Source organism: Acartia tonsa, chromosome 10, assembly GCF_053477335.1.
Source record: "Acartia tonsa isolate MP-2025a chromosome 10, ASM5347733v1, whole genome shotgun sequence".
NCBI lineage: Eukaryota > Metazoa > Arthropoda > Copepoda > Calanoida > Acartiidae > Acartia > Acartia tonsa.
This window is the reverse complement of record NC_137269.1, coordinates 34,398,322-34,412,357: the sequence shown is the minus strand read 5'-3', so window position 1 is coordinate 34,412,357 and position 14,036 is coordinate 34,398,322. Positions and strand designations below refer to the sequence as shown.

General features: G+C 29.3%; 1 protein-coding gene across 1 annotated transcript in view; it reads right to left on the bottom strand.

Annotated features, from left to right (window-relative positions):
* Window positions 1–14,036, bottom strand: part of LOC145329955 (protein amalgam-like) — a 108,698-nt gene that overhangs the window by 23,587 nt on the left and 71,075 nt on the right. The window contains exon 5 of the mRNA XM_080174444.1: window positions 11,712–11,808. Coding sequence (XP_080030570.1) covers window positions 11,712–11,808 — 97 coding nt within the window. The remainder of the gene's footprint in view (window positions 1–11,711; window positions 11,809–14,036) is intronic.

Genomic DNA, 14,036 nt, shown 5'->3' with positions numbered 1-14,036 from the left:
AAATGAAGGAAGATGAATTAAAAGATGAAAATTTAGCTTTTTCCTATTCAAGATTAGGTTACATCACAGCACACAACTTGAAAAACAAAAAAAACTTTATTAACAAACTCAAAACAGTTTTTCAACATTTTGCATAGGGAAAAATTAATAAAGTTTTCTTAACATGTTAGCAAGAAAAAGTCATTAACCTTGTTTAGCGTTTTAAACCATTTTGATATCGATAAATATTGCATAATACAAAAAAGCTTTTCTTCATTGGTTGATGCTTTAATTCATATTTATAGTGTGGGATTATAGACTAATATCCAAAAAAATTAAAAACTTAGCATGATAATTCCTGTAGCATTTAGGTACTATTAAGAAAGCATAGCAACTCTTCAATCGTTATTGTTCCATTTAAAACATGTTCATTTTAAACTTTTTCACAACAAACTATTATGTGATATGATTATCTAATTCATCTGATTTTTAGATAATGATCCAGAGATAAAAAGGTACAAAAATTGAACGAAGCATAACTATAATCAATAATAAGTTAGTATGACATAAAACATTACTCTGCATTTGACAATTTGTAATAATTTTACATACAATTTTTTCTGCTTATTACGTCTTTTCACTCTACAAGGGTTAATGTATGTTTGTCATAACGTCTAATTTTAGAGCTTTGCTTTTATATCATCCTTGTTTTTTTAAACAAACAATATGAAATAATAAAACACACACTTATATGAATAGAGTGAAAATGCACAACCAAACGTTTAAACAAAGCAACATATTAATATCAATGTTTACATTGCGAAAAAATCGTTTCCTATGTCGTTTACAAAACTTCATACAGTATAATGTTAACTTCTTGATTTATCCTATTTATGGACATAATTACCCTTGTTAAGTGATAAGATGTTCGATTTGGGGCAGTTTTCATATTTGTTGGCGGAATAACTTTGGAGAATACATTAGGAGTAATTTTGAGTAATATCATTAGGGAAGTGCAAAAATTTAAAGGCCATTGTTCTATCCCTGTAGATTCCTGGATTGGGATGTGAGATTAGTTATTTCTCGCATCGTATTATAAACCGCTTTCCGCGGATATAGAATGTACAATTATAAATTAAAACTATTTTTTTTTAGCCCCGAGGTGCCGAAGGCACGGGCTTAAAAAACTGGTTTTAATGTTATGATTGTACATTTCTATTCCGTAGAAAGCTGGATATAATACGATGCTAGACATAGTTTTTTCGTATGGATGAGAACCGGTTCCTATCCACCGGATTTGAATGAATATGAGAAAATTATTTTCTTTTGATTTTGAGTAAATGCCTAACAGTTAAAAATTAAATGGTGTACAATTTTTTTTATATTTTTTTCTGTTTTGTTAAATATACTTTTGAATTAGAATCATGCATTTTATTTTGAAAGCAAATAAATATGAAAACACTCTTGTGTTTTACTAATTTTTTTTCAAAATGTATTTTATTAGAGTACTTAATTTAAAACAATATACATGGAGTACTTGAATGTTCGCTAGGTTTCTAAAAAATATCATGGATAATTTTAATCTGTTTTACCTTGATAATTGTTCTAAGTGAACTCAGTTTTTTTTTGGGGGGGGGGGGATTTGGAGATGTATGGTTGATTTATGAGATATGCTATATGCCGCAGATATGAGATATGCTATATGCCTGAAGGCCAAGGTAAAGCCAACGGCACTCTCTAAAGTAGATTGACTAGACATTACAATATTGCAAAAAACTATTAATGTATTTCGTTTATTACTAATTACGTTTATCCAGTAGGCGTGGACTGGATAAAATAAAAGGGATGGTACGGATAAATAATTATTTTATCCCGCTGCAAGTTTCACTTTATTAGAGTACATATTCTTTAAACTTTTACACTTTTGACAGTGATAAAAAGGTTAATTAAGCCAATACCATGTATTTAATTAAAAAAAACATATTAAATACTTAAGTTTGCTGTAATATATTTCACAAAATAATTAGATATACTGGCCTAACATTTTCAAAAATTTAATAAAGAAACCGATCAATACAGATTTACAGTGCAGTGTTTTGAAGACCTTGGCTTTTATTTACGATAAATTGTATTAAGGTTTATTAAGATGAAAATTAACTCTTTTCACAGCTTTGCCATGGCTGCTTTTGCACTTCTTTACATGCACAATAGACATACACATTTATAGATACACAGCCTCATTCGTTACATGGCAGTTATTATTTTTAGTCCTCGGACATGTAATTTTAAAAATCCTAATACACTTTCCCCGAAATGTAAGGCATAGCCATTCTATATATTTGTATATCTTTGAAAAGGAAGCTAAGCTATTGTTAGCATTAAACTGCCATAATTTTACTATTTATCGTATCCCGGGTCAAGGATGGATTGCCTTGACATGTGTCCAAAAATATCTAATCTACAGAAGAGAAAATTTTTGTTCAATTTTAGTTGGAAATGTACATTATTTATCATCAGTTGTCCTATCCCTAAAAAACCTATTACGGATTTACATTATTATGAATAGTATTAGACATCCAAATGATCAGTTGCCAAAAATGTAGCTGCAAGCCTTGTTATAATACTAAAACTAAGAATTACAAGTCTAGCTGCAGGTATCTCTGTTATTAAATGTTGTTGGTGTCCAAATCTCATATAGCACAACTCATTACTGTTACAATTTTCACGGCACCATTGCAAAATTTGCTTCATCAAAGTGCAATAATTTTTGCAACAAATGCAATATAAAGGTACCCTCACAATACATATGATATTGCAGTACACAAGCGTCATGTATCTTATTTATAGCCATTTAATTAAATTAATTTCAAATTCAATTAAATTTTCTGACCTTTTTACTTTTATATCTATGTATTTTTTAGTAGTAAGGCTACTCTAGAATTTATAATTTCTGTCTCCCTGTCCATCCATCCTGAAAATGTGAATATATAAATGATATGATATACTCAGCTGCTATATGAGATAGGATCATACAATTTCGTTTATTCGTTTATTTCGTTGACTTATGAGCACCTACTCTTTATATTCTATTTGACTTTTATTGGTGTTTATCTACTTTGCATTAACAATATTGTCATTCTATTTTTTTTAGGAGAAACACAGTTTTTGGCTGTTTCATTTATTTTTACTGGTTTGTGAAAGCATACATTATAGCCAGGCCTATATCATGTGTTTTGATACTTGTGTTGGGTTGTATATATCCTTATGCACAAATATTGTTTTTATTAACAATCTATATATTATTTGCCAATATCTGCAACAAAAATATCTTAAAATTTTATATTTTCAGCCCTTTTTAAATAAACAAGGATGACAACATCCATAAAAGCGTAGCACTGAAACGGTAGGACAAACGGACATTAACACTTGTATAGTGTTAGAACTTAATTATCATAATATAAATTTATAAGAGTCAAAGCAAAATTGTAAGTAAATTTGTTGTAAAACTGCTTAATACAGGATAATTTTTATGGACATACTTACATTTTTAGGGCTTGATTATAGAGTTGCTTCGCTTGTTACATTATGCTTTGTTGTCCCAGGAATCAATATACCAAAAATCAGATCAATCCGATGATTTGATCACATAAAAATTTGTTGTTAAAAAAGTAAAAAAATCAACATGTTTAAAATGGACATACGGACATTTTGGTAATGATTATAGAGTTGCTACGCTTTCTAAATCGTACCTAACTACTAAAGGAATCACCATGCAAAATTTGAAATCGATAGGACAATTCTATCATGCCTAAATTAACGGAAAAAGCTATCCGTTACGGACGTACGGACGGACGGACGTACGGACGGACGTACGGACGGACCGACCCTAATTATAGAAAAGCTTCGCTTTTAAATTTTTTTGTAATAATTTGTAATGAATTTAACCAAATCAGCGGTTTTCTCTACCTTATTAAAAACAATGGATCAAGTGCAGTTAATAGTAAAATATTTATTGTTTAATTTATCTTTTTATACCATAAAATAACTCCCGTATTTTCACAGTAGCCTTTCCCCTATTTCTAGCCTCTGTAGGCCCTGCGTGGCCAAGTGCCTTAACTTGCAGGGCAATCAAATAATCTAACCCTTACCTAACCTAAAATAACCTATCAAAAGCTACTGTGAAATTACGACGCTACGCCCCTGAAGAGGCGTTGTCATGAAAGGGACTATACCTAAAAATTAAATGACAAACAAATAAACCGACAGTAGCTGCACTACTAAAGACAAAACATAAATTGATTCTTTTAATTTTTTAATGCGTCATAGGAAGGGATAGTTGGTATTGTAAATGATAAGTGTATATAACAACAATAAATGGATAATCAAAAAAATATTTTTTTTTTCATTTTCTAGTAAGACGAATTAAGAAAGAAAAAACTAACCCTTTCATAGACTATTATTATTGGAGGAAATTTTTAAACTCTGCTAGTTTTGTACAACAGGACCTATATAAGGCTTCTCTTAAATGGAAAAGTCTATCGGTTCACCAGATTATGATATCCTCACAGAAAAAAATCTACTTTTTCACATACTCTGATATTTGAGCTGTTATAATTATACCCTTATCCCAAATGTATAGAGAATAGTGTAAGTGTTAAGTAATAAATAAGCTTTTGTTCCCTGACATAAAATGAATAGCTTTGCTTTCATGCTAATACAATGTCTGTTAACAATAGACATAAAAACTTTTGACAACAGTAATGCCTTGAAAGGGAACGGTAAAATAATTCCAAACTGGTTTTATGCCGAATCTGAATTTGTTATTTCTTATTTCATGATCGTTTGTATAAAAAGAGGCCAAAAACTTGATTTTTGATTTTTGATATTTCTAGTGTTTTTAATTTGTAGCAGTTTGACATTAGTAAAGCATTTAATAGAATCTTACAGCCACCTTAACAAGCATACAAAGGATAAGGCAATGAACAACAAATTAATGTAAAGCCCTAATGATGACAAATAAAATAAACCCTCCTGCAGATTAAAATAATTATTACGATGTTAATGCTAAGTTGAACCAACTACTCAAGATTTTATAATTTAAGCCATTAATAAGAAATGTATTCTTAATGTATTGGCACTTGATATTATGTCTATTGTTTATGTTTGAATACCAATACAAAAGGTATGAAAAACAAGCTGTGTACAGATACCTCAAGGTTATTTATATTTATATTTGCATTTTCTTCTATTTTCCTTATAAATTGGTTAATGACTAATGGATAAAGCAGCAATAAATTAAAGAGAAAATATATAAAAGAAATTTATAATGGTGTATAAAAGCTGAATGGATTCCAGGTATTAAAGATAATCTATTTAAGTAATGTAGCTGCTCTACAATTCTCTTTGTCTGTCCGTCAAAAATTCCATAGGGCTATTGAGAAAATTTAATTGGCTCGTTTGATATTAAAGAAAGGCAGCTAATGTTTTGTTTAAATTTTCCTTTTACTAATAAGCATCAAGTATATAGCTTACTAGGTCTGTCAATATGTTTGTACAGCCTTGAAATAGGGTAAATGTTTTTGGGGGATTATTTACCCCCCCAAAATTGTTTGGGGAGGGAGTAAATTTTAGATTGGGGGGAGGGTAAAATGGAAAAATTTTACCTCCAAATTCGTTTGGGGGGGGGGGGTAATCCCCATATTACTTCCCCCCCCCTTGGACGTCCTTGTTGACAGACAAAAATCTTTTAAGCCTTATTTTCTTATTTAAACTTGCTTTTTAAAAACCTGTGCTATTACAACATATCTCGTTTATGTTTTGAAAACTTTTTTTTCTAGATTCATTCTAAAGATGTGTTTCTTTACCTTTCTTATGATTTATGATTACACAAGTTTATCTGGGAATTACTTGAAAAGTTAGTGACAATGAATATGATAATATTGTAATATTCATAGTTATATATGTAATTTGCCTTTTTCCTTGTTGCATTTGACAATATTGGAGGTGTGGTGAATAGAATTCAAATATTATATTTACATTTCTCTGGATTAGGTTGAGCTCTATTTCTTTGCCATTCAGTTCAATATGAATATTTTAGGAAATAGATAAGTTTATTCTATTCAATAACAATATACTTTTTGTATAACCTATATGTTGCACTGTATACAGCTATCAATTCTAGCAAAATTATTTGTACCAATGTATAGAATGGTCAATGAAATTTTAAAAAAAGGAATATAATTGGCATAATCATAAAATTTGCCACATATAGCATACAAAACAGTTAAACTATATATTAATCACACGATACTATTTTATACATTTTATCATTGGTCAATTAAACTGTATACTGGCCTATCATTGGTCATTTGTACTATATGAAGTCAATTTTGATAAGCACTATACGCTGCTTCGGAAGTGATCTACTTAAAGCCAATGTCTAACAGTGGTTTACTTCAACAAAAGATCTGTATCAATAGATTATCTTTAACTTGGCGCAAGGTTTTGGTCCAGTCTTTGTTTGGATTCTTTTCATGTCTGGCTGGGGTCATCACAACACTTCTACACAGTTCCAAGTAAGAATACAATTCAAAGAATATGGTTTTGTCAGATAATACTTATATTAATACAATCAAAGTCATTTTAATAAACAATTATGACCCAATATAAAACTAACACAAAATTAGTTGTTATTTATTTTTTACATACTGTCACATATTTAAATAATTTGTTATACAGTTAAGTTCTGAATAATTGTTTTTTTCTATGTTTGCTTTTGTCCTGTACTCTTCAATAATTTATACTTTTTACTTAAAAACTCTTTTACATGTGATTATTGGCATATATGTGTTCTTGTTTCTATAACACTGCATTATATCTTTTTATTATACCTGCAGCAAAGTCTATCAAAATTAATCTTTGTTGTATTGGACACAAAACAATAACAACAATAGGAATAGAATCCTTTTCTTTTCTAAATTTCTCCAATATTCTTGTCAGTAATGTTCAATTCATTCATTCTCTAGTTTCTTTTCAGCCCATTAAACTCTTTCTTATACATTAAGTGGGCAACTTCTGACACTATAAATTAAATAGAGATTTAACTTCATTTTTATTTTAAGGAAAATATATTTTTAAAATTGTTTATAATTTGAAAGTTAGTTTGCCAATACATGTTATAAGTAGAAGGTTTCTTACATAGTTCCCTTAATGATCTATACAATGAAAATATATATGTTTTTAATAAATGAATAAATGGTGAGTAAATTTCCCAAGTAAAAAATATCAAACTAAATTTAGGTAGCCTTGGCAAAAACCCTTATTCATTAAGCAGGCCAACAAATTAAGCACCCTCCCCAATCCCATTCCCTACTTTAACTTCTGGGGGGAAATCTTTGTAAAATAGGATGAAATATGCTAAGAAAGTACAAAAGTTTTTAAGAATAATAAACTCCCATTTAATCATAATTTGTTGCAAGGGTGCCATGATTTGGTCCACTTGCACACAAGAGGAAAATATCCATGCCTGAGTATTGCTTGCACACACACACACACACACTCAGTTAATTGCATCCTCTCAAAACTTTGTGTTGACTCATCCAAACTTCATTTTCTCACAATTTGACTTAATACAATTTTCAACTATGTATGTATGTGTATGTGATAATATGCATGTTTGTTTGTATGTGGGGTAAGTATTTGTTTATGCAAAGTTGCCACAAATTTCTTCAGTTAAGGAATCGAAAAAAAAGTAAATTTAAATGCAACAATATTACATGTAGATTTAAAGGGCAATTAATGAGATAATTGATAAATCTAATGTTCAATTTAAACATCTCAATAATTTGGAAACTCTAGTGAAGAAATTTTTAGTTAAATGAACCCTTGAGAATCTCTTCTGCCTTTTAAATTCACTTCACATATGATTAGAGATACCAAACATGTTTGCTAACATACATAGACCACATAAAGGTATATTTCTTAATTTAAAGTATTTAATATCTTTAATTATCTAACAAACAAATTGAAGTTTAAAATTATCCTATTAGTATATGATTGGATCTCCAACTAGCAGCTTCTTTAATAGCCTATAGGATGTTTGAAGAAAAGAAAGTGAGGATAGCTTTGTTTTGGAAGGAAGATGACTTTTCTGAAATGGTCTGAAGTTGCTATTAAAAGACAGCCTATAACTTTCTAAGCACAAATATAACGCTTCCCTAGAATTTTTAGGGTCTAAAATTGTGAGACTTAAAATTAGGTTAAACAAAGAAAAATATATGAACACAATACATGTTTTATATTTAAAAAAGGACAACAATAATAAAATGGTTTTCAATAGTTGGCAGACAGTTGCCTGTGTTTATAAATTCTGTAAGTGTAATAGAGTATTATTTTCCCTCTGACCAAATGGCAATATCTCTTCTTTATTTTCTATTATATATTCAGTTCACATGGTGAGGCAAACAGACCATTGTATTTAATGTACAGAGCTATGTGCTGCAATATTATATTTTAATTTATTTATCTTTAGTAATAGTTTCATATTAGGAAAGTTTATATTTCATAGGAAAGATTTATAGCTGTCTGTAAAGCCTTTATATAAGTCTCTTTTAATCTACTTACACAGTTTTACATTACATTAGTTGATGAAAATAGAAGTTGTGTATTTAAGAATAATGTTATTTCTTTTTTATGTTACATATGGACCAATATAAAATATATCAAATATCTTACACAAAATCAAAAATATGTTTATTTCAATTATTTATAGTTAACTTTTACTTTATTTTATTTAACTCTTTATACAAAAACTCTTTATTCAAAAACACCTTCATGAGTAAACTTGAAACAAATATTTACTTAAAAAGTACCCAGAGTTTTTAAGTCCATGAATGAGATAATGTATTGATAAAACTTTGGATACCAGTAATTTACAACCAAATATCCTCTCATCCCTGCTTAAAATGCATATTGGGCACTTAGTAAATGTAAAACATAATTCTCCGCATAAGAATGTGGTAAAAGAAGTGTAAAAAGGACATAACTCAATCCAACCACTCCATTTGATTTCTTGACATTATGTATTCATCAATCCAACATTACAAGGGTAAAACAATTCCCAGTGGACATTTCTGTCAAGGAGATAGAGTGGACAACAAGATAATACAGAGTATTATTGGCACAGCCCAGATTCTCACTTAATTATGTGCATTATATTCTCATTGTGTACTTACTGTACTAGCTTGTGATTAACAATTAAACATAATTTCCCCAATAACAAGATTTTAAAATATTTAAGAAACATTACAGGTTAAAAATATTTTTTGTTAACTATAAAAAAAGTTATTTGATTTATTTGCAAATTACCTCCAAAATGAATGCTTTAAAGTATTCTATCTTAAACATGCTTAGAATACAAATTTGAAAATATTAATCATGTTCAATAATTAAATTAAAATTAAGTAAAGTATCAACTTTTGAATATTGAAATATGCTTTAACAATTTTAAATTATAGATAGATTAGATTTTCAATCATATTAAAAAATCATTTGTCATGAAAAAAAATCAAACCCTAAATTAATTACTAACTAAAGCATTATATTATGATATGAGACAACCCTGAATAATACATGTAAAGATGACACACACACGTGTAAGAAGAATAACAAGGTCTTGTGAAAAATTATCAAGGATAAACAGATAGGGGATGTAAGAAAAAAAGATAAACAAAACAATTTAGAAATATGAATTATTCTGTACCACATAAGGTATATGAGGGAATTAAAAACTTTATAGTATTAATAAACTACCAAAAAAAACCTTTATGTCCAAGCATTTTTTTACACAAAGGACAATTTTATTAAAAATAGTAAAAATTTTAAAATTTTTACAAAATAGTAAACTAAGATTATAAGCGACACTCAAAATACACCAAATACACCACTAACTATTTTACTAAAAATAGCCCGATACTAGTTTTAAAACTCAATTTAGTATTGTTTTCTTTTTGCTTTACATATTAGTGGTGCATTTTGGTATTTTAGTCGCTTGATAACCGAAGTTTAACATTTAATTTGAGTACTTAAATTTTTCACTTATTTTTGATCGTTTTGTAAATCGAATAAAGTTATATAGAAACAGATTGTCCTACTACTATCTGTTTTGGAATCCTGAACATAGTCAAACTTTCCTTATCCCTAGTCCCTCTGATGTTAGACTGAGAAAGAGAGGTCCCCAAGGATGACAATATGTAGATTGTCTGATTCCTCATTTCTTTGCTCCTCTTCTCTCCCTACTGGGATTTCTTCTCAGATTGATTGTCATTCATCTTTTTTTCAGCATAGTTTTTTTTCTACACTTAGGGTAAAATCCGTCCGTAATGGAGATCTTATAGTTTTTAAACTTAGTTTGAGAAGTACAATTTACAAGTGTAGCAATTGTATTAAAATTACCAGTCAGTTTGTACATCAATCTAAACATGTTTATACCTAGATTTTTACCAAATTTAACACCATACAATTATCTTTTTTCAAATTTTGGTTCTTACGGAGATTAGGCACAATATTAATCAAATTTACTTAGATGATGTTCTGTTTCTTCATTTTCTCTTCATGTTTGTCAATCCAAATGTTTGATTTTTTAAACTCCGCCATTATGGATGTTGCTAGCCTCGTTTCTCCCAAGGTTATTGTAGGTAACACAATTGTCCCTAGCCTATCTGATTCTTTAGATAAAAATGATGGTTTTTTAGAACCTTAATCCCACTTTTTTTTAAAGAAAAGATTTGTGTTCCTTTATGATTTTTTACCGGTGGTAAATTCTTTTTATACGCTAGGATACATAATTTTTCAGGAAGACTGTTTCCAGTTTTAGTAGTATATAAAAAATGCCTCAAATTTGTTAAGGAGAAGTGTGGAATGTCATTGTCATTGTGGAATGACGTTATATGAAGGTTAGATGTTAGATACTAATTCCATGTCAGTGCATTAAGAAATGAATAGGGAATGGTCCAATGGAAGAGAACATTACTAATAGAAAATACTTCAATACAGGGGTAAGTTGTTTGTCGGATCGATAAGTTTTTTCATTTGTCATTTAAAACTTCTTACAGTTCCCGGTAAAGTTTTTATATGTCTAATTTGTGCACAAAATCAAGAGTCAGGGGACATAGAACTGTTATTTAATTTTCGAGAACTAATTATTTAGAAAAATATATTTATATTAAAGGCTGCGGCTGCCGGTCCATGCATAATATTGTATACATTATTGTATACCATAAAAACATTTAATAACAGGTACGTTATACATACAATTAAAAAAATATTTAGAATATATTAATAAGTATGATATATATTATATGTCCTATGAATAGAATAAGATAATTTATAAGATTAAAAATCTTTAGATTTATGGTAGGTATAGAGATAATAAGATTGGAAAAAATTCTAAGTTATAGCAGCGAAAATACTATACAAGTTATCGTGTCTGTCAGTCCGACCGTTTTTCTCTGTTATAATCTTTCTCTTCCCTCTTTTTATATTTCTTTGCTTCTCGCACTATCACTCTCTCTTTTCAACTCTTTAACCTTTCCCTATATATCTCTTTCTATCTTTCTTTTTTTATTTTCCTTTCTCTAGCTTTTATGTTTATTATTTAAAACTATTATATTGGAAATAACCGTAATTGTTTATGCTCTAAATTCAGTATTTTCTAAAGCTTACAGCTGTCCTACCTGGCACTGGTATTTTCCTTGGTCTGCCATGTTGACGTTGTTTATACCCAGTGACCATGTGTCCGACAGACCAGTCCGGCTGTCAACTGCGAAAAACCTAAAAAAAGAGAACATAATAAAACTTTAAAATACAGTTTATTTTTTGTTAGCCCCGAAGGGCCGAAGGCTCAAGCTAATAAAACTTATCATTTATTTTATTATATATTTTTTAATACGATGTTATACGTGATTTTTCAGATTGGATTAGAACCGGTTCTAATCCAACGGATAACCATCGGTTATACTGGAAAAATATTTCTCAAGCATTTAATACCTTAAGTTAACATAATATTTATTAATGCTAAATTTAATCTTAGTAAAATTAAAAACTTTAGCGTGCAAAAAAAGCATTTTTGATCCTCTGATAGCCCAAAACCTATCCCCAAGATTTACTAAGCATAATTTGGAAATCTTTATATCAACTTTATGTTAGTTTAACATAAACAAAGCATTTGATTTTGACTTCAAATAACTGAACATAAGTAACTCACTTTTATTTAAAGTTTCACTAAACATCGCAAAAGTAAATTAATCTACAGATAAAATACCTGTACGTTATCCTTATAATAAAGTAACAGTATGTTTGTTTGTCTGTCAGTGTGTCTGTTTGTACCGAAGGTTCCCTCTAACCACTAAACCGATATGGTTTTCCTTTACAGAGTAGCTTCTCATTGGTCCTGGAAAGGTTTATAGCTATTTTGGGAAAGGGTACCTCCACCCTACCTAGAGAAATCGCAAAAAAATATAAAAGAATATAAAAACGGCGACCTGCGGAGAAATTTGGTACTAGCGGAGAAATTTTTTTTTTGTAAATAGTTTATTTTACCATATATTGACAAAAACAATTTAACGTGTCCCTAGAGGCCTCTAGCGGCGTAGCCGCTAGTTTTAAATAATGTGTAAATACAGAAAACAATCTGTCGTAAAATCCTATAAGGTTTCTTTTCCTATGATGTTGACAAGGAAAACAAAATAATATTTACATAGGTCCTAATTGGTTCATTATTACTGGAAAAAAGAATAACGGCTTGGCCGCCGCGCCACCAGCCACACTGCTGCAACTGAAGCGGCAATGGCTGCGGCTGCCGGTCCATGCATAGTATTGTATACATTATTGTATACCATAAAAATATTTAAAATTTTGTCCTAAATTCAAAAGTACTTTAATGAGGGCTTTGTATTCAAAGGGATAAGATAGGATAAAACCATCCATAAACTAAAAATTAGCCAAAAACTAACAAAGGATCTATGAGAAGCTTCTCTAAAAAGGGAAATTCAATAAATTTAGTATTTCTAAAACGGTCACCTTTTTAGGCTAATACAATCCCCCCAATATATAATATTATATTAACTGTCATTGTCTTTTGTTAGCGTAGCTACTCTTTAATTCACTTTGTTTGTCCGTCAGTCCGTAACGCTATGGGGGAAACGTGTTTTTCTTGGCTCCTTATCAAAATAGAGAGTTGAAAACTTTAAGGTTTAAACCATATCCTACATATTTCAACCAAATTTCATCAAGATTTACCATTAATTGGAGTGCTAGGTCGATTCCTATATATTTTTAAGGTTTCGTGATATATTTTATCAAGTTCAAGTTCAATATTTATTTTATGACACTGCTGTATAGTTAATTTTTTCCATTTATAATTTTTGAGCTTTGCTACTTATGGATTTTGTCATCCTTGTACTATTCTATTGTCTATCTAACCATATTTATATTCCAAATTCTAACATATTTGTTCACACCCTATCATTAATTCAACCAAAAGAATAATTAAGCAAAAACATAAATTAATTATTAATGCTAAATTATTTACAGTAGGTGTTGACTAAATTTTTAGTAGTAAAGCTACTTTATAATTCAGGACAAGCCGCATCTGTTTAAGAAATTTTCTCAGCTGATAGTTTGATAGACGGCTGCAAAAAGGTTACCTACCAATGATTACTGTAGTGTTGTCAGAAAGAAGTTCTAGAATCAAAATTTATTCACACAACTATCATTGAAGATTTGCGACAGGTTTATGCTAATAATACTTAAAATATTATATTTTATTAAATCTAATTTATAAATCGTCTATTTATGAATGTTGTCGTCATTGTTTATTTATTTACCAAAATATGACAATATTCTCTATGACAAATATACATACTCCTTCCTTCTCTTTTACATAAGCTGTCAGTGTATATCATTACCATTTTACAAAATAAATTGATTTACAATGTAATAAATTAATGAAAAAGTTGCCTTGTTTTATTATGTTTGATAAAAAGTTTGAAACAACAAAA